The sequence below is a fragment of the Astyanax mexicanus genome, chromosome 24 (genome assembly GCF_023375975.1).
Source record: "Astyanax mexicanus isolate ESR-SI-001 chromosome 24, AstMex3_surface, whole genome shotgun sequence".
NCBI classification, from domain to species: domain Eukaryota; kingdom Metazoa; phylum Chordata; class Actinopteri; order Characiformes; family Acestrorhamphidae; genus Astyanax; species Astyanax mexicanus.
The window spans coordinates 29,306,178-29,327,382 of NC_064431.1; the positions used below are offsets into that span (position 1 = coordinate 29,306,178).

Consider the following 21,205-nt stretch of genomic DNA (forward strand, 5'->3'; position numbering starts at 1 on the left):
CTTTTTCTTAAATGATGTTATGTAATAACAAAAGTTTGGGAGAAGGACCACGCCCGAACTCTACGTTCTAACTCCACCCCGTATCAATCAACCGTCCTATAAATACCTCCCCTAACTAACTATCTCTCGTGACGAAAACTTCGCAACCCACCTCCTCCCCAACAACCCCCTTTTTTCTACTCTTCCACTTCTCATTAAATAAAAAGGGGGGGGGATATAACTGCACGCTTCTTCAGCACGCAGTTCAGAACTCCAGCCCAAATTTCCCCGAGTTCCCTCCCCTTTTTCTTCCTCCTCAGGCGTGGTCCGCACTTAGCAAATTCTATATCATTCTTTCTTTTTCCAAACCTTCCTTTCTCTCTCGTGCTCACTCATGTCTCACTCTCTACTGCCTTTCTCCTTTTCTCATGGCTATTTTACTCTTTTTCTCTTTCTCTTTTTTATTTCTATATCATCCTCTCTCTTTCCAGTCTCATTTTCTCTGTCTTGCTCACTCCTGTCTCACTCGCTCATGTCTTTTTCCATTTCTATTTGCTATTTAACTCCTTTTCTCTTTCTTTTTTTCTTGATTTTATACTATCCTCTCTCTTTCTAATCTCCCTTTCTCTCTTTTTCACTCTCTCTTCTCTCTCCTTTTCACTGCTAAATCTCCCTTTTCTCGTTTTCTCTTTTTCTTTCTCACTCTCTCTCTCTTCTATTTCTCACTGGTGCTTTCTTCCTGCTTTTTATTGGAGTAACTCTCTGCTGTTCAGGGTAGGCTTTCTAGTAGTTTTTGAAACATTGCTGTGAGAAATTTGTAGCATTCCAGGAACACAGTTCCTCTCCTCAGCTCAGTGCCCGGCGTTAGACATAGGGTTCATGTGTATCTGCTTTATAGATTTCTGTTTAATTGACAGTCCTTCTCTACAGTCTGTGGATCTGTGTGTGCATTTGCACGTCTGTGTCAGCAGACGTATCTAAAAGTGAACGTGTGTGTGTTTGTGTTTTCAGAATGATGACGGTGGTCACTGCTGTTTGGTGAATAAGTGGAGTACATTCCTCAAAGCCCGTCTGATCTGCTCCGTCCCGGGGGCCGACGGCATCGAAACACACTTCGATGAGCTCCGTGAGTCCATATATATATAAACACACACACACACACACACATGCACACACGCATGCCACAACTCATAACATTGGATAGCAGTATACAAAGAAATCATCAAATGTTACCTCAGGAAACTTGGGAATGCCCAAGCATGTAGAACATGTGAGGTATTATCTTGTGAGTGAGATTAACCACTGCCCAGCTTGCTCCAAAAAAAAAAAAAAAAAAAAACACATCAAAAGCTCTATCCGGATGGGATTAGTTTCTCAGGGGGACGGCTTTCTCGCTCACATGACATTCAGCGTTCAGTAGCTCCTCCATTTCCACTCGCTGTTGTGTTTAAATTTGATCTCCATGGAAACAGAGCGTGCCCAAAATGTAAATACGGTGCATAGCAGTGGACAAATAGCTATTTTATTAAACGTGAGAAGACGATAGGATGGGACTAAAATTATCAGACGAAGATGTCTCAGAGGACGTCTGAGAAAAACACATACATGGTTGTTCTGGATGGGAATAAAAAAAATAAAAAAACAGATGACCAGCTTTAAAAATGAAAATGACTGTCCAGATAGTGCTTTATAAAGCATTACCACCCAGAGTGGACAGCACGGTCACATCCACATTCAGTGCAGGAGGCCCTAAACACATATCCCAGATTTCACAGATCAATCCAGCGTTCTTAAACTTTCAGTATACATGCTTCTCTTCTCGCTCCAGCTGCCACAGTCACTGCAGACACACCTCATATTAAACCCACTGAAATCTCTTTATAAATATTACAGTACAGCCGTATGATTTAATATCACTTCATTCACTCTATCGCCACCATTTATACTCTCTCTAATAACACACGTCACTATTAAACACTGCCTTAAACCAACCAATACACTCTCTCTCTCTCACACTTACACATTCACACTTCTATAACTTAAATATTTCTCCTGCATCTCTCTCTGTCCTTTTATCACTTCTTTATCACTTCTTTTTACCTGTCATTCCTTATATTGCTCACTTTTTCTCTCTATTATTCTTTCTCCTGTTTTTTTTTCTTTCCCTCCTCTCTGGCTTCCCCTATCCCTTACTCACTCCTGTTTCTTCACCTCTCTTTTCTATCATTTTCCTTTCTCGCATCTTTTTCACTCTGCTTTTTCTGTCTGTCTCTCGCTTCTCTAAACGCACTGTCTCTCGTTTATCTCTTTTTCACTTCCATCTCATTCTCTCTTCTCTCCTGTCTTTCTCAACCTTCTTACTGCTACCTTACTCCTTTTCTCTTTCTCATTTATATCTCTCTCTCTCCTCTCTCTATTTATCTCACTTATGTCTCTGTCTCTCTTCCTTTATTACTTTCTCTGTTCCATTTTTGTACCTCTCTCTCTCTCTCTCTCTCTCTCTCTCTCTCTCACTCTCCTTCTGTTCTCTCTATTTTATACACACTGTGTGTGAGAATGTGTGACTCTTCCTTTAATGTGGGCCCTGTGTGGGACCGAGGGTCTTTGTGGGGGGGTGGGGAGGTAAACATAAACAACTCAGGGTCTATAAATATTAGCGTGGGTCACAGTTTGTTGAGGAATGTGTGTGTGTGTGTGTGTGTGTGTGTTTGTGTGTGTAGGTATACACACCCAAATAATTAACTATAGCAAGATAAATTAAAACCACTTTAAAAAAACACTTTTTTTTCTAATTTTAGCTTTTTTTTTTTTTTGCATTACACAATTGTTCAAAATATAACTAATACTTTATAAATTTGACTTCATTTGGGCTATGTACCTAACCAAATTGTATTATTTGCTTGTTTTAAACTTGTATATCTTGTGTTGTGTGCTAATGCAATAAAACACTAATACACTTTTATTAGATAAAATCACTTAAAACAAGAACAGTTAAGTAAAAAATATAATAAAAATACAAATATTAGATATTTAGACTGCATTGAAGAAGATTTTACTTGCTAAGATTTGTTGCAAAGTGTGTGTGTGTGTGTGTATGGACTGTGTGTGTGTGTGTGTGTGTGTGTATGGACTCTGTTGACATGACTGTGTCTGTGTCTGTGTGTATGTGTGTGTTTTAGGAGATGTGTACATACAGCCCACGCAGGACACCAAGAACCCCGTCATCTACGGAGTCTTTTCAGTCTCAGGGTGAGTGCAAGAGTGTGTATATGTGTGTGTGTGTTTATATGTGTATATATGTGTGTGTGTGTATATGTATATGTGTGTATAGAAGTGCTGAAACCGTCTGTATACAACTCCTTTCGTGTGTAAGAGCTACAGGCTGTGCTGAGCTTCATCAGAGCATTTAATATGTCATGGTCTGATAGACGTGTGTGTGTGCAGAGTGTGTGTGTGTGTGTGCAGAGTGTGTGTGTGTGCAGAGTGTGTGTGTGTCTGCAGAGTGTGTGTGTGTCTGCAGAGTGTGTGCTGCCCACATGACTACAGAAAGCCTGAAACAGACCTTGCGCCCCCTCACTTCCTCTGGTCGTCTGATGGAGAGGCATCAGTCAGTGGTGCTACTGGCCCCTCAGAGCCCCTCTCTCAGGGAGAAACCTCATATCTCCACCCCCGCCTCACAGAATACACACAGAAAGCAGATAGTTGATGAGCTCTGCAGTTTAAACTTATTATTCTGGCTCTAAATTACAGTCCAGCAGGAATTATACACCGAAAATATGACTTTTACAGCAGAGCAGTGTTTTATATATTTATATGAGGCAGTATTACATATACTGTAGCTATACTACTGTCCCTGCTGCAGCAATATGCTTATAGACAAGATTTGTTACTGTGATCCAGTATGAATTTGCAGTTCATAAAGTTTAAAAAGTCCGAGAGAAATAGCAGGGGTGTGATTTAAATCCAGTATGAATCTGCAGTCTATAAAGTTTGTACTGTCTGACAGCTATAGCTAAGGAGTGGTTCTAATCCAGTATGAATCTGCAGTCTGTAAAGTTTATTGAGTCAGACAGTAAAAACTGGGGATTGATTCTAATCCAGTATGAATCTGCATTCTGTAAAGTTTATTCGGTCTAACAGGAATAACTGTGAAATAATTCTAGTCCAGTATGAATCTGCAGTCTGTAAAGATTGTACTGTTTGACAGCTATAGCTAAGTAGTGGTTGTGATCAGTATGAATCTGCAGTCTGTAAAGATTAGACAGTCTGACAGCAATAACTGGGGAGACATTATAATCCAGTATGAATTTGCAGTCTGTAAAATTGGAACAGTCTGACAGGAATAACTGGGGAGAGATTCTAATCCAGTATGAATCTGCAGTCTGTAAAGTTTGTACAGTCTGATGGTAATAACTGTGGAGTAATTCTACTCGAGTATAAATTTGCGTTCTGTAAAGTTTTTACAGTCTGTAAAGTTTGTGAAGTCTGACACTAATAACTGTGGGGTGATTCTAATCCAGTATGAATTTGCAGTATGTAAAATTTGTACAGTCTGTAAAGTTTGTACAGTCTGACACTAATAACTGTGGTGTGATTCTAATCCAGTATGAATCTGCAGTCTGTAAAGTTTTCAAAGTCTTTACAGTTTGTAGAATCTGACAATAATAACTGTGGAGTTATTCTAATCCAGTATGAATCTGCAGCCTGTATAATTTGCACAGTCTGACAGTAATAACAGTGGAGTGATCCAAATCCAGTATGAACTTGCATTCTGTACAGTTTGCAGAGTCTGACAGTAATAATTGTAGAGTTATTCTAATCCAGTATGAATCTGTAGTCTGTACAATTTGTACAGCCTGACAGTAATAACTATGGAGTGATTCTAATCCAGTATGAATTTGCAGTCTGTAAAGTTTTTTACAGTCTGTAAAGTGTGTACAGTCTAACAGTAATAACTGTGGAGTCAATCTAATCCAGTATGAATCAGAAGTCTGAAAAGAGGACATAATTTGAGAGCAATAACTGGGGATTGATTCTAATCCAGTATGAATTTGCATTCTGTAAAGTTTGTACAGTCTGCAAAGTGTGTAATAACTGTATGAATCTTCTGTTTTACAGCCTGAAAAGTAAGGATCAGTAATTGTGAATTAAAATGATCCAATATGAATCTGCAGTGGTACTTTCTGATTGCAATTTCAGAATATATTTGAATCCAGGGTTAAATTAACATTACATGGCTTTTACAGTCTGACAGCAATAATTAGGGAGTGATTTTAATCCAGTTTGAATCTACAGTGTGTATGTGGTTTGTATAGTCAGAAATTAATGTTTCATTTTGTTTGATTGATCTAATAATTGTGTGTTTTTTCTCTTTTTGTCCTGCAGCTCAGTGTTTAAAGGCTCAGCAGTGTGTGTTTATTCTATGGCCGACATTCGGATGGTGTTTAACGGACCATTCTCTCACAAAGAGGGACCTAACTACCAGTGGGTGGCGTACACGGGCAAAATCCCCTACCCACGACCAGGAACCGTGAGTTTCAACCAGTTCACACTCAGATTTCTGTTTAAATGTGGCTTAAAGCTTGCGTTACCAAGCTTTATAGGATATAATACGTCTTTTTTTCTTTAAAATGAAAAATAAAAATCATAAAACTCATAATATGAATCTCTTCCTCTTCAGTGCCCTGGAGGAACCTTCACCCCCAACATGAAGTCCACCAAAGACTACCCGGACGAGGTCATCAACTTCATGCGCAACCACCCCACCATGTACAACCCCGTTTACCCCGTGCACAAGCGCCCTCTTGTGGTGAGGACAAACGTGGACTATGAGTTTACAACCATCACCGTGGACCAGGTGACGGCTGCTGACGGCAACTATGAGGTGCTGTTCCTGGGCACAGGTGAGTGTGTGATACAGTAGTGCACAGGCCGATATTGCAATAGCATAAGTGATACTGTGCAGCACTATTTAAATGAAATTAATGTAGTAAATTAAAGCCATGCCACCAACCCTTTCACCAGGGCAGGTGAAAATATCACTATTGAGTAGATTTGGCAATAAAAGTGTCAAAACGTCCCAGTCAGAAAATGACATTCTGCTTTAGAGGCTAAAATAAAAATACACCACACGAGACTCCTGGGTGGCACAACTGTCTGTCAAGCGCTGTCTAAGCAATAGTCCTATCCTCAGGAGTGGCTGGGCTGTCTGCTCCTCCCTCACATAGTGTGATGCTGGCCTGTGTGGTCTTCAGTTACAGAGAAGAATAGGGTGTTAGTGTTCTCCTTCAAGCATGTTGAGCTGAAAATGTGTTGCATCAGCTGCAGTTTATAAGCAAGTATTTGGCTGATAATTAAACCCCAAGTAGTTTTCACAATTTGGCAGTGGTAACTGAGTGTATTTTAACCCAGTATGAATCTGCAGTGTGTGTAGTTACAGTAATAACTGTATAATAATGCAGAGTAAATGATGACACAATTAATTAAGGTGATGTTTTAATCCAGTATGAATCTGCAGTGTATATAGTTCACATTAACAACTATGGAGAAGTTTTAATCCAGCATGAACCTAAAGTATGTATATTTATTTGAAGCCTGTGTAGTTCACAGAGAAAAATGTGGAGTGGCTGCAATCCAGTATGAATCAGTATGAATTATGTGTAGTTCACAGCAATAGCTGTAGAATGACTTTGAACAGGTTTTAATACAGTTAGAATCTGTATTGTATGTAGTTTACAGCACTAACTATGGTGCGATTTTAATCCAGTATGAATCTGCAGTGTGCAAGTCTGTACAGTCTGATAAACAAGAACTATGGAGTTGTTTTAATCCAGTATGAATCTAACTTGTGTATAGTTCACATTAACAGCTGTGGATGGGTTTAAATCCAGTATGAATCTGTAGGATGTGAGTTTTTACAGTTTGACAGCAAGAAAGACATTTGTTAGAGGTAAAAAATACAGGAAAGGGTATTTTTATGTAGAACACTGCTATGCAAAATTAACATTTAATTTGTGTAAACTTGACAGATTATTATTGTAATTTAGCAGTGATTTCAATCACTGTAAATTAATTTACATTTTTTTCAGTAGAGTTATTTACTTATCGTCTGTAATTTTAACAGGAAAACTCTGGTAACCACAGCTGCCAGCGTTTTCCTGTAAAAACTACAGTTTTTTTTACAGTGTATGGAGTTGTTTTAATTCAGTATGAATCTGTATTGTATGGATTTTACAGTTATAACTATGACGTTATTAAATCCAGTATGAATCTGCAGTGTGCGAGTTTGTACAATCTGACAAACAAGAACTATGGAGTTGTTTTAATTCAGTATGAATCTGAATTGGGTATAGTTTACAACACTAACTATGGAGCTATTTTAATCCAGTAGGAATCGGCAGTATGTGCAGTTTACATTAATAGCTGTAGAATGACTTTGAACAGGTTTTAATACAGTTAGAATCTGTATTGTATGTAATTTACAGTAATAACTATGGAGTGATTTTAATCCGGTATGAATCTGCAGTGTGAAAGTTTGTACAATCTGGCAACAAGAATAACTATGAAGTTGTTTTAATTCAGTATGAATTTTAATTGTGTATAGTACACATTAACAGCTGTGGATGGGCTTGAATCCAGTATGAATCTGCAGTGTGTGGGTGTATAGTATAATAGAAGTGTGAGCTCCCCCTGCTGGATGAAGTGAGGAGTGATTGTGCTGTACTGATTCAGAGCTCAGTGGTGTTTATTTGGCTTGGCTGCGCCGTGTTTCAGCGCGTGATTCTTCGCTAAGTGACTCTGAGCTCACCTCTCCGTGCTCTCGGCTCGGTTCTGCTCTGACCCCCCGGCTCTGCTTCTACTGTACGACTGCAGTGTTTATCAGAGGCCCAAAAGCCTTTCGCTCGGTTAGAACCGTACGCTAAGCCCCCGTTCATCATTCACTCTGAGCAGAAAGCTTTGAAGAGTGTAAACGAAGGCCGGGGGAGTCTGAGTGCGAGGATCCGTCAAACAAACTGTACAGCTGGCGCTGTTCACCTCCTTTATCTCTTTCTTTCTCTCTCTCTCTCTCTCTCTCTCTCTGTCTCTCTCTTTCTCTCTGTTGTCAATCCTTTAAAAGCAGAGAATGACCTCATTCTGTTTGATCATGTTCAGATCACAGACTATAGATTACTTTTGCTATTTATAGGTTTATGTTTGAGTAAAATGAAGACTAATGTTTTATTCTATAAACTACGGACACTATTCATTTCAAATTCCAAATAAAAATATTGTCATTTAGAGCATTTATTTTATTTATTTGCAGAAAAAAAAGTTGCAGAGCTTTCAGACCCCAAATAATAATGCAAAGAAAACAAGTTCATATTCATAAAGTTTTAAGTTTTAAGAGTTCAGAAATTAATACTTGATTAAATAACCCTGGTTTTTAATCACAGTTTTCATGCATTTTGGCATCATGTTCTCCTCCACCAGTCTTACACACTGCTTTTGGATAACTTTATGCTGCTTTACTCCTGGTGCAAAAGTTCAAGCAGTTCAGTTCAGTTTGGTTTGATGGATTGTTGGTTTGATCCATCTTCCTCTATATATATATATTCCAGACCCCAGCCCAGCCCTGTTTTGGTTGCCAAATCAGGCACTTTTCCACTAAACTGTGCTCACATAGTAATAAATAGTTTTTATATATTGTTAAATTAAAAGTTGCCAGGTTGAGCAGTTGGATTTTAAAGAGGGACTTTGGGAGAGCTTATCACATAGTTGGAGTAATTGTTCCAGTTTTGTTGCTTAATTATTAATTAAATACTTTCTATTAAAACTGTGTTGCCAGATTGGGTGCTTTACACAAAACTGAGCATCTTTGGGACCAAGCACTGTAGGGCTTCACACCACAGAAAACAATGTTGGCCGTTATATATTTTATATAATATATATTTTTTGCTTAAATATTGTGTTGACAGATTTCTTTAAAAAATGCCACATATACTTATTTTTTTAAATAATAATATTTTAGGCCTCCAGGTGTGGTGGTCACCCTGTGCATACACACCCACTTTACATGGAAATAATTAGTGTTAAGTTGGATCCGGATCATGTTCGAACTCCAGGAAAGTCTGTTGCCAGATTGGACACTTTTCTACCAAACTGGTCTCCTTTTGTTTGAACTGTGTAAGACGGAAACATCACAAAAATATTGGTTATGATTTTCTTAAAGGAACTTTTAATTTAAAGTTTAAATTGTCTTTCTACCGGGTTGCCAGATTGAGTAGTTTGCCTTTAAACTGGGCTTTCTTTGCTTCCAGTGTGACTGGGCCCAAACACTTTAGTGGCCCTGTATTTTGCTCAAATAATTAGTTAAAGAATTGAGTTTCTATTTTAATAATTAGTGTTGAGTTGGATTAGGTGTGTTTGAGCACGGAAATTTTAATAAGTTTAATAATGACATTTGTGAACTCCAGGAAAGTCCAAAACCTAGGATTTATGCCCTTTAAAAATAAGTTTTGTGCTGTAGTATTGCTCCTGCTTACATATAGCCCTGACTCCACAGCACCTGTGAAAATAGCTGAAAATAAATTACAACAATCTGGCAACCCCAAATCTCGAAAACCGCATTCCTGAGGAATGCTCCAATCACAGCACACCGTACCCGAGGGCGTGGCCGGCACAAATACCTGAGTGCGGTACGACAGATGCTAAAAGATGACTGCTGGATGAGAAGTAGTAAAAAAACAGAGCAGACAAAAGGAGGGATTTAGCAGGACAGGGTTTTAAATGGTGGATGTGTAAAAGGGGTAAAAGCTCTACTCGAGAGCGTATCAGCAGGATCTGACCTCAGAGCAGCCGCTCCTTCAGTAGTGGGTTTTAGGAGGCCGTCAGGTACAGGACAAAAGAAACACGGATGAAAGGGAAGATAATATCCAGTAAAAGCCTCTGGAGTAAAAGTGAGGTTACCTCAGGGTCCTGCCTGCCCTGCTAAATTAGTGTTTTATATTACAGCACAGTGAATGCAGCCTGCAATTTAATCGTTTCCAGTTAACAATAAACCTGCTCGGCTCAATTCAGAGGAATTAAGTTCCAGGGGAAGAGAGTCACTGCTTTTTAAAAACCAGTATAATAAAAAAAGGCTAATCTGTATAAAATGTAGCCTGAGAAGCTATTAGCATTGTGCTGACAGTATAAAGTGTAGCTATAGAAGCTTTTTAAAACAGTGATCACTTAAAAAGAGAAGCTAATCTTTTAATATGTTGGGTACCACTTTAAAATAAGACTACCTTTATAAAGGGTTTATAAATGGTTTGCAATTAGTTTATAAATGGTTACTAATTTGGTTGTAAATGCCTGAAAAAATCATTAATTATTAATCAGTTCTAACACTTATGTACGGTAGAAAGGGCAAAATAGTGAACTATATTACACAGCCGTCTATATTGTTGCCTTTTCTACGTATGTATTATACATATTTGGGATTAGGGAGGATTTTATTATTTTATTTTACTTTACACTGTGTCCGAAATCCTCCAAAATGTCATAAAATTAAATGTTTTTACATTAACTTCCATTAAAGTGGTTGTGTCTGTTGTTGTGCAGATAAAGGGACGATGCAGAAAGTGATCGTTCTGCCCAGAGATGATCTGCAGACCGAGGAGCTGGTGCTGGAGGAGGTGGAGGTCTTTAAGGTGAGCTCATCTTTCTTTTTTTCTTTCTTTTTTTTTCTTTTTTATTCTTTCACTTTTTACTATTTTCCTTTATATTCTTCTTTCTTTCTTTCTTTCTTTCTTTCTTTCTTTCTTTCTTTCTTTCCTCAATTGCTTTATTCTCTCTTTACTTCAACTGTTTTTCTTATCATTTAATTTCTTTTATTATTTTTACTGTCATTATTTCTTTCTTTTTTTCTTCCTTTAATGTTTAATTTTTTGTTTTTGATTTTTATTTTCTTTTATTTTTTCACATTTTATTGTTTTCTTTCTTTCTCTTTCTTTCTTTCTTTCTTTCTTTCTTTCTTTCTTTTTTCTTTCCTCAATTCCTTTATCCTCTCTTTACTTCATCCTTTTTTCTTATATATATATATACTGTATATATTTTTTTTTTTCTTTCATTATTTTTTGTTTTATTTGTTCTTTTTTGTTTTCTTCCATTAATGTTCCTTTTTTGGTCTTTCTTTTATTTTCTTAATTCTTTCTCACTTTCTTTCTTACTTTTTTCTGTCTCACTTTCTTTTATTTTTGCTTTTGTTCCTTAATTTTTCTTTTTTTTTCTTTTTTTTTCTCTTTTTTTGTTTATGAGAAAAATGTATTTCTTTGCAAAATGATTAATCTCTCTCTCTCTCTTTCTCAGGTCCCCACTCCTATAACGACTATGAAGATCTCTTCTAAAAGAGTGAGTATATAAACCTGATTGATATCTGCTCAGTTTCACACATCACCTCTTAAACCCTCCTGTAGATCAGAGCTGAGCTGAAACTCATGCGGATCAGATCAGTCCGGGTTTGAGCTTCAGGCTGAGCTGATCTCCGGTGGGTCTGAGAGCTGATTGGCTGATCCGTCCGTTCTCGTCAGAGCTGGGTTTGTTTTCAGTCTCTGGGAGAGAAACTGATTTAAAGCAGCTGATCTCTCAAAAACAAATAAACAAATAAATAAAGAAACACTAATGTTTGTGTGCATCCCGCTGTGCAGCGGCGGGAGAAGGAATTTCAGTGTCTTAACGTTTGGTTTGAATTTATAGCCTAAAACCTGCCCGAATGATTATTTATTATCATAATCTGCTGTGGATCCTGCAGCGCTGGAAGCTGACGGGGTTCTGCATGAGGACTGAGGGTTATTGCAGCAGATATTTCTCAGTTGCATCATGTTTCAGGCAGAAAAAGAGAGAAAAATAAAAAAACATCCTCAGATTATGGTTGGTGAATAAACAGTAACATGGAGCAGAGTGTGGATAAATAAACCCTCCTATTACAGCACTAATTACAACCATATAATATACAAATTAATATTTAAAAAAGAGAAAAATAAATCAGGTTAATACAGAATTCATGTTCAATTATAAAAAATATATACTATACAAAAATAAAAACAATAGAAAATTGTATAATATTGTTAACATAAAAATATGACATTCACATATAAACAGACAGACAGACAGACAGAAAGACAGACAGACAGACAGACAGACAGACAGACAGACAGATAGATAGATAGATAGATAGATAGATAGATAGATAGATAGATAGAAACAAAACAGACCAACCTAAAGACAGAAATATTAATAGAGCAATAAATAGATAGACAGACAGACAGGTAAACCGAAGATAGATAAACTGATCATTATAGAGTGATCAATAGACAGACAGACAGACAGACAGACAGGTAAAAAACAAGACAGTCTGACCGAAAGATAGATCATTAGACAGATAAATAGACAGACAGACAGACAGACTGACAGACAGGTAGAAACAAGACAGACTGGCCTAAAGATAGATCATTAGACAGATAAATAAACAGACAGACAGACAGACAGACAGACAGGTAGAAACTAGGCAGACTGGCCTAAAGATAGATCATTACACAGATAAATAGACAGACAGACAGACAGACAGGTAAAAAACAAGACAGTCTGACCTAAATATAGATCATTAGACAGATAAATAGACAGACAGACAGACAGACAGGTAAAAAACAAGAAAGTCTGACCTAAAGATAGATCATTAGACAGATAAATAGACAGACAGATAGAAACAAGACAGACTGGCCTAAAGATAGATCATTAGACAGATAAATAGACAGACAGACAGACAGACAGACAGACAGGTAAAAAACAAGACAGTCTGACCTAAAGATAGATCATTACACAGATAAATAGACAGACAGACAGGTTAAAAACAAGACAGTCTGACCTAAATATAGATCATTAGACAGATAAATAGACAGACAGACAGACAGACAGGTAAAAAACAAGAAAGTCTGACCTAAAGATAGATCATTAGACAGATAAATAGACAGACAGACAGTTAAACCGAAGATAGATAAACCAATTATTATAGACTGATCAATAGACAGACAGACAGACAGACAGACAGACAGACAGACAGATAGATAGATAGATGGTCTCTTATCCTCCTGACAGACAGAAAGACAGGTAATGAGATAGACTGATTAATTGATAAACTGATTGATAGTCTGATCAATAGACAGACAGAGAGATCGAAATACTGTAGTAATAGTATTTTGATGTAGTATAATACAATATTAATAATATATTGTCTAGTCTTTTATCCTCCTTACAGACAGACAGGTTGACAGACAGACGGATGTATAGATAAACAAAAGGGTAGACATATAGATAGACTTACAGACAGACAGTACTACAGTAATCCTACAGTAACAGTATTTTGGAATAGTAATAGTATAACAGTAGTACTATAGTGTTTAGTCTCTTATCCTCCTGAATGTAGTAAATCTGTTTCGTGTGATTTACAGCAACAGCTGTACGTGGCGTCGGAGGTGGGCGTGACCCAGCTGGCTCTGCACAGGTGTGACGTTTACGGCGAGGCGTGCGCCGACTGCTGCCTGGCCCGGGACCCTTACTGCGCCTGGGACGGGAAGTCCTGCTCACGATACTCTGCCTCGCACAAGAGGTAAACACCAAACACACACACCAGCCTGATACACACACACCAGTCTGATACACACACACACACACACACACCAGTCTGATACACACACACACCAGCCTGATACACACACACACCAGACTGATACACAGACACACCAGTCTGATACACACACACACCAGCCTGATACACACACACACCAGACTGATACACAGACACACCAGTCTGATACACACACACACCAGTCTGATACACACACACACACACACACACCAGTCTGATACACACACACCCGGCTGACACACACACACCAGTCTGATACACACACACACCAGCCTGATACACACACACACATCAGTCTGATACACACGCACACCAGCCTGATACATACACACACCAGCCTGATACACACACACACATCAGTCTGATACACACACACACCAGTCTGATACACACACTGAACATGCTGTGTCCTCCTGGAGGACAGTGGAAAATAAATTTCTCTTATTTTGCGAATGTTGGCTGCCTTTTAGACGTAGCCGGAGACAAGACGTTAAATACGGGAATCCCATACGGCAGTGCAGAGGATTCAACTCCAACAGTGAGTATGATGCACTCATTACCTGTTAAATACTGTTTAAAAAAATAATAAAAAGACATGGGGGAGGGGCTTATAAGTCATCAGTTACGAAAAGTCATGGGACAGCAGTATTTAAATTGTTAGTAAAGTGTTACCTCAGGAGACTTGGGGCTTGGGAACACCCACACCTTTATTTTCAAATTTCTAAATTTAAGTTGTGAGGTGCTATCTTGTGAGTGAGGTTGGACACTGGCCAACGTGCTCATGGCAAGGCACTTAGTAGAATTATTACTCAAATTAGACAGTGCTGTGAATGATAATGATCGTAACTGGTGGCTTTTGGCCAAACAAACAAGCAACTCTGTCATGGCAAAAGTCAAGGGACATGATACTAGTGTCTGTCCCAGGAGTTTTGGCATGTTAGTGTGTATATATACACATAGACAGACAGACAGGCAGACAGACAGGTTAGAACAAGACAGACCAACCTAAAAAGAGAGATCATTAGAGAGTGAAAACAGATAGAGAGACAGATAGGTAAACAAAAGATAGACAGACTGATTGATAGTCTGACCAACAGACAGACAGACAGACAGATAGACAGACAAAAAGATAGGTGGGTAGGTAGGCATGTAGGTAAGTAGGTGGGTAGACCAGATGATAGACCAATCAATATATTTAATAGATAATGAGACACTGATTGACACAGACAGACAGACAGACAGACAGGTACGAACAAGACATACCAACGTAAAGAGAGATCATTAAAGAAATAAACAGACAGGTAAACAAAAGATAGAAAGACAGCTTCTGTGGGACATGGCAAAAGTCATGGCACACGTTACTAGTGTCTGTCCCAGGAGTTTTTGGCATGTTAGTGCGTATATATACATATAGACAGACAGACAAGTTAAAACAAGACAGACCACCCTAAAAAAGAGAGATCGTTGGAGAGATAAACAGATACAGAGAGACAGGTAAACAACTAATAGAAAGACTGATTTATAGACTAATCAATAGATTTGATCGATTTGATAGATTGACAGGCAGACTGACAGACAGATTAGAACAAGACAGACCCAACTAAAGTGAGATCATTAGAGAGATAAACAGATACCGAGAGACAGATAGGTGAACAAAAGATAGACAGACTGATTGATAGATAGATAAATTGACCAACAAACAGACAGATAAACAGACAGAGCAGATGATAGACCAATTAATATTTAGATAGACAGTGAGACATAGATTGACACAGGTAGACTGAGGGACAGACTAGTGATACTACTTTCTTTATCAGTGAGTAAACAGATGTTTTGTTTTGTGTGTGTGTGTGTGTGTGTGTATGTGTGTGTGTGTGTGCAGCCAATAAGAACACTCTGGAGACGGTACAGTACGGGGTGGAGAGCAGCAGCACGTTTCTGGAGTGTCAGGCCAGATCCCCACATGCAGCTATTAAATGGCACCTGCACAGAGACAACAGCGACCGCAGGAGAGAGGTATACACACACACACACACACACACATATTCACACATACTACACTTACACCTTTGGAAACATTTATAGGTCTCATTCCATCATTTTTAAGTTAATTTTATAATATCTAGTTGTGTCTCTAGTATGAATTTGTGAAAAAAAAGTGCTCAGGTGTTTCTATTTAGCCCTGCTTTAGATCACTGAATTACTGGTCTCTAAGAAAAGACAGGATTTGGCTCTTGCTCATGAATATTCATGCATGCAAACATATCGCCTCTGATCCCCCCACTCCTTCCCGCGGCATTGATAAAGTTTCTTTCAGCTAAACTAACTCTACTAAACTCTTACCTCAGACTTGGTGATTCGGTGCTTAGGCAGTTTCACGACACCGAAGCCCCAGAGTCCGCTCTATATTGTAAAATCCACTTCCCTAGTACATATTTAAGGTCTCTGTAAAACACAGAATCAACCGGAGATCCGATTTAAACCTATAGTTACTTACACAAGATAGCTAACGTTAACTAGCTCTGTAAACAGATGTTGTAAGCTCTTCCTTAGCTAACATTCCTAACAGCAATAAGTACAGATTTGTACCATTTAACCAACCAAAAGGTACATTCAGTATTCTGTATTACTGTACTAATAAAGAATATGTATTTTAATTGCAAATTTTTTATTTGAAAAGCCAAAGTTTTACTTACACATATGCAGTTGATGATAATGTTTAAAATATTTATAATCTATTAGTGGCACAAAAAACTTGGGTACAAAAAAAGACTTGAAAGACTGAAAGGTACTTTTTTGGACCTCAATAAAAGGTACAGCCCCAGCGACAAGCTTTGTACTCTTTAAAATGAAAGAATGAATGAATGTGTGTGTGGTTGACGTAGACTTTCCTTGACTTTCCTGATCAACTCGTATTTCTGAGGATTTTCTTTTTTTTAGCTACTGTAGACACTGGAGGCTAAAGAACAGTTTTTCACAAAGAACAAGAAAACGTGGATTTTAGCAGAAGGAGACATTTAAAATAAATATATAAACCTCTTTAAAATGTACATTTCCCTCTCTCTCCTCCCCCCACAGGTCCGTACGGACGGCCGGGTGCTGAAGACGGATCAGGGTCTGCTGCTCCGCTCTCTGCAGCCGTCGGACTCGGGCACGTACGTGTGCACAGCGACGGAGAAGAACTTCAAGCACACGCTGGTGAAGCTGCAGCTGGTGGTGCTCTCCGGCCAGGCGGTCAACAACGTGCTGGTGGAGACGGGCCGGCCCTCCCCGTCCAACCTGCAGGCCAGCGCGTGGACGCCCAGCGCCGGCCAGTACAAAGACCTGCTGACCATCCTGAGCCAGCCGGAGATGGGCCTCATCAACCAGTACTGCCAGGACTACTGGCAACTGGCAGACCAAACGGGAAGCAGCTTCAAACCTAAAGACTTCAAAGAGCTGAAGGAGCAGAAGAAGCCGCGCAACCGCCGACATCACTTCCAGGAGGAGGAGGAAGAGGAGGACGAGGAAGAGGAGACATGAGGGGGACGACTCCCGACCAACGCGGTTCAAACTAAGACTTGATTTAAAAAAAAAAAACCCAAAAGAGATCAATCCGAACTTTCAACTTTAAACTGTGCTTCACCAGAACAACGAAAAAAGAGAAAAAACCCAAGATGTCTCCTTTTAACACGTTAAAAAAAAATATATATAAATATCATACACAGTATTTATTGTAGGTTGTAAATAGTCTCATTCTGTGGATTTCTTTGTACTTAAATAGAGAATGGAAAAAGAGAAAAAAGAAAGAATGAAAGAATGCTCTCGTTCGCACAGAGCAGACATTATTGTTATATAATTTTTACTGTCATTATGAGATAAAAAAGGAGAAAGAAAAAAATACTTAGAGAAAGAGAGAGAACAATTTCCAGTTCCCATCTTCCGGGCATTGACTACTTCCGCGCTATTTCCATGGCTAGGGAATTTCAAGAGACTCTATTAGAGACTGGACTGGATAAAACGGTTTTGGTCGAAGACGAGAAAAGAAGAGAAGAGAAAAGAGAGCAAGAACCGGCTGAGAACCAGCAAAGTTCTCCAAAGTTCTGCTCTCTGTGGACTCATGGACTCGTGGCCTGAAAACGAGACATTTATTTTACCACAGCCGAGCTCCAGAAATTCAGAAAGTTCTGTGTTCTGGTCCATCTGTTACAAAGCAGCTCTTTATGGACTTCTGTACAGTCTTCCCACAGATCTGACATCATCATCATCATCATCATCGACATACAGTATATATATATACAGATATATAAATATGCACAAAAAAACACAACATTATTGACATTATTGTTGCACATCTCTGGCAGTTTGCAATATTAATCCTATTTGAATTAATGAGGAAAGTCAGTGCAGTTTTTCACTGTTTTTCACTGTTTTTCACTTTTTTCACGTCCTCATCCTGGACCCGGACAGCTCAACTGTGAGTTGGTTAAAATCTGTATCAGGTCCTTATTTAATTTAATTTAAGATACAGTAGCAGTCAAACCTGTGGACAATCTTTCTTGTTTCCTTTTGTTTCCTGCAGATTTTGCAGTAGGTATAGCAGTTGGTGTGTTGATAGTGGTTGGTGTGGTGCAGTGGATAACACCACCGCCTGCCGATGAGCTATTACAGGGGTTGGACAATGAAACTGAAACACCTGTCATTTTAGTGTATGCGGTTTCATGGCTAAATTGGAGCAGCCCGGTGGCCAATCTTCATTAATTGCACATTATTGCACCAGTAAGAGCAGAGTGTGAAGGTTCAATTAGCAGGGTAAGAGCACAGTTTTACTCAAAATATTACAATGCACACAACATTATGGGTGACATACCAGAGTTCAAAAGAGGACAAATTGTTGGTGCACGTCTTGCTGGAGCATCTGTGACCAAGACAGCAAGTCTTTGTGATGCATCAAGAGCCACGGTATCCAGGGTAATGTCAGCATACCGCAAAGTAGGACCAACCACATCCAACAGGATTAACTGTGGACGCTGTAAGAGGAAGTTGTCTGAAAGGGATGTTCAGGTGCTAACCCGGATTATATCCAAAAAACATAAAACTACGGCTGATCAAATCACGGCAGAATTCAATGTTCACCTCAACTCTCCTGTTTCCACCAGAACTGTCCGTCACCACAATCAATTATTGTGGTCTAAAACCAGGTATTTCAGTTTCAGTGTCCAACCCCTGTATATCACGTAGACATTAGTTCAGATATTAGATCATTGCGCAAGTAGGGGTGGACGATATGGCCCTAAAATAATATCACAATATTTGTCATGGTACTTTCGCTATATTTCACAATAACGATACTCTAAATAAAAATATATTTTTAAGAATACAATACTGCAACTAAATAAAAGTGACATTTTATTATTGCATACCACGATATGATATGGGGCACACTCCTAACTGTAATATTAAAAAAGAATACAAAAGGAATTTGATCAGATTCGTAACAGAAGTCTAATAAGATACTAATAATAATGCACTTCATATATCTTCATATATATATTCAGGATTAAAGTAAAATAAATGATACTGGACAGATATAATGAGAGACCACTTAAAAATGCAGAATTTCTCATTTTACCAATTTAAAAAACTTCTAAAATATAATCAAGAGGAAGATGGATGATCACAAGCCATCAAACCAAACTGAACTGCTTGAATTCTTGCACCAGGAGTGAGTGGCATACAGTTATCCAAAAGCAGTGTGTAAGACTGGTGGAGCAGAGGAGAACAGGACAAAATGCATGGTTAAACTGTGATTAAAAAACAGGGTTATTCCAGCAAATATTTGTTTTTCTGAACTCTTAAAACTATTATTATGAATATGAACTTGTTTTCTTTGCATTATTTGAGGTCTGAAGTCTGTAGTTTATAGAATAAAACAACAATGTTCATTTTACTCAAACATAAACCTATAAAGATCAAAATCAGAGAAACTGATTTAGAAATGTAATGTAAGAAAAGTAATCTCTTATTTTTTTTCCCTATTGTCCACAAGTTTGACTGCTGCTTCTATAGATTACAGGTCATTCTGTAAAACAAGGGGGTCATTAGAGGTCAACACCACACAAGCACAAGCGATTAAAGCCCGGTTGATACCTCAGCTGAGCTTTATCTCTCACATTCGCCACTTTTAAAAAGAATAAAAGCACAAAACGCTTCGCCGCGGTGAAGCTCACGTTAATGCCACAACTCAGCCCAAGCACAACCCCATCAGTGAGGGAACATCTGACCATCTGACCATCTGACCTACTGACTAAACCCACTCACAGAGCACATCTGGAGGCATCTGGTGCTGTGTGGAGCACTGGAGCAGCCGCGTGGTTAGGGATCCACTCATTGCATTGGGAAGCTGGCTTTTCACTGTGTGCATGACTAATGTATTTGTACTGTAATTATTATAAATCTGAAACTGCTACGTTGCTGTTATTACGATTTATTTTCTTTTCACGTTTTTTTTTTTTTTCAGAAAGGAAATCAGAGTTCTTCCATAAATCATTTAAGGGAGTTTTTTTATACTTGTAAACAACGAAAAAACACAGTTTCTTGTCAGTCCTCCTACGAGTACTACAGTATATAAATTTGTTATTTTCCTCGGAAAAAGTCCAAAACTTTCCAGAACCTGAATAAATATGTGTTCCTCCACCTGCAGACAGCAAATCACAGCGAGAGGAAAAAGACTGTACAATTTCTCCGTCTTTAAAAAAAAAAAAAACGTGTCTTCAGAAATCGTTCGTGTTTTATGTTTTTTTTTTCTTTTCTTTTCTTTTCTTTTTTGTTATCAGACTAAAGACTTTAATGCACAGGTGATGTTTATTGTAATGACTCGTGTAAAAATCACTTCCCTCCCCTCTTCCTCCTCTTGTTGATGTTGCCGACTAATAAATTAAAGCTCTATCTTTTATAGAAATCCAACACCTACTTCATTTTTCATCAATGACCCGATTAAACCTGAGCTGCACTTTATACAGAAGCAGTGAATAAAGCATCAGGCCAGACAGCTCAGCCTGGAGCTGTAGAGGTTCCTAATGGTTGGCCATTTCCACCAAAAGACAAAAGCTCACGAGCTACTGAATCATAACTTATAAAAAAGTACTGAATGATTTAGGGTAGTTACTGTATTATTTCAAGATTGTGTAGAAATATTTACATTAATTAATTATTCATGTATAAAAAGCACAGAATTATTTACAGTAGTACTGAATTTTTCACCCTAACTACTGGATTGATTACAGTAGTAACTGATTCATTTATAGAAAGTACCGAATTATGTAGAGTAGTTAGTGATTCATTTATAGAAAGTACTAAATCATTTTCAGTAGTTACTAAATCATTTAAAAAATGTACTGGATCATTTAAACTAATTAATGATTAATTTATAGAAAGTACTAAATATTTTAGATTATTTACTGTTTTTTTTTTTTCAAAAATGTACTAAATTATTTACAGTAGTAATTAATCTTTCCCACTAGCTACTGAATCACTTACAGTAGTTACAGTAATTATTTATAGAAAGTACTGAATTATTTACAT

At 38.1% G+C, this 21,205-nt stretch overlaps 1 protein-coding gene and 1 long non-coding RNA gene across 5 annotated transcripts in view; both read left to right on the forward strand.

Moving 5' to 3' along the window:
* Positions 1-20,593, forward strand: part of sema3fb (sema domain, immunoglobulin domain (Ig), short basic domain, secreted, (semaphorin) 3Fb) — a 117,274-nt gene extending 96,681 nt beyond the window's left edge. For 2 of the 4 annotated variants that reach the window (XM_022682596.2, XM_022682598.2), the window contains 10 exons: positions 991-1,105; positions 3,159-3,228; positions 5,365-5,509; positions 5,660-5,882; positions 10,561-10,649; positions 11,308-11,349; positions 13,446-13,603; positions 14,113-14,180; positions 15,525-15,658; positions 16,721-20,593. In XM_022682596.2, the coding sequence (XP_022538317.1) occupies positions 991-1,105; positions 3,159-3,228; positions 5,365-5,509; positions 5,660-5,882; positions 10,561-10,649; positions 11,308-11,349; positions 13,446-13,603; positions 14,113-14,180; positions 15,525-15,658; positions 16,721-17,164 (1,488 nt within the window). In that variant the 3' untranslated portion in view covers positions 17,165-20,593. Of the gene's footprint in view, positions 1-990; positions 1,106-3,158; positions 3,229-5,364; positions 5,510-5,659; positions 5,883-10,560; positions 10,650-11,307; positions 11,350-13,445; positions 13,604-14,099; positions 14,181-15,524; positions 15,659-16,720 lie in introns of all 4 variants that reach the window. The other 2 variants (XM_049471586.1, XM_049471587.1) reach the window with 1 other exon arrangement.
* Positions 12,481-13,439, forward strand: LOC125787403 (uncharacterized). The gene is made up of 3 exons (XR_007429281.1): positions 12,481-12,565; positions 12,634-12,840; positions 12,901-13,439. It is a non-coding gene; the product is annotated as an uncharacterized LOC125787403 (long non-coding RNA).
* Positions 20,594-21,205: the final 612 nt, after the last annotated feature.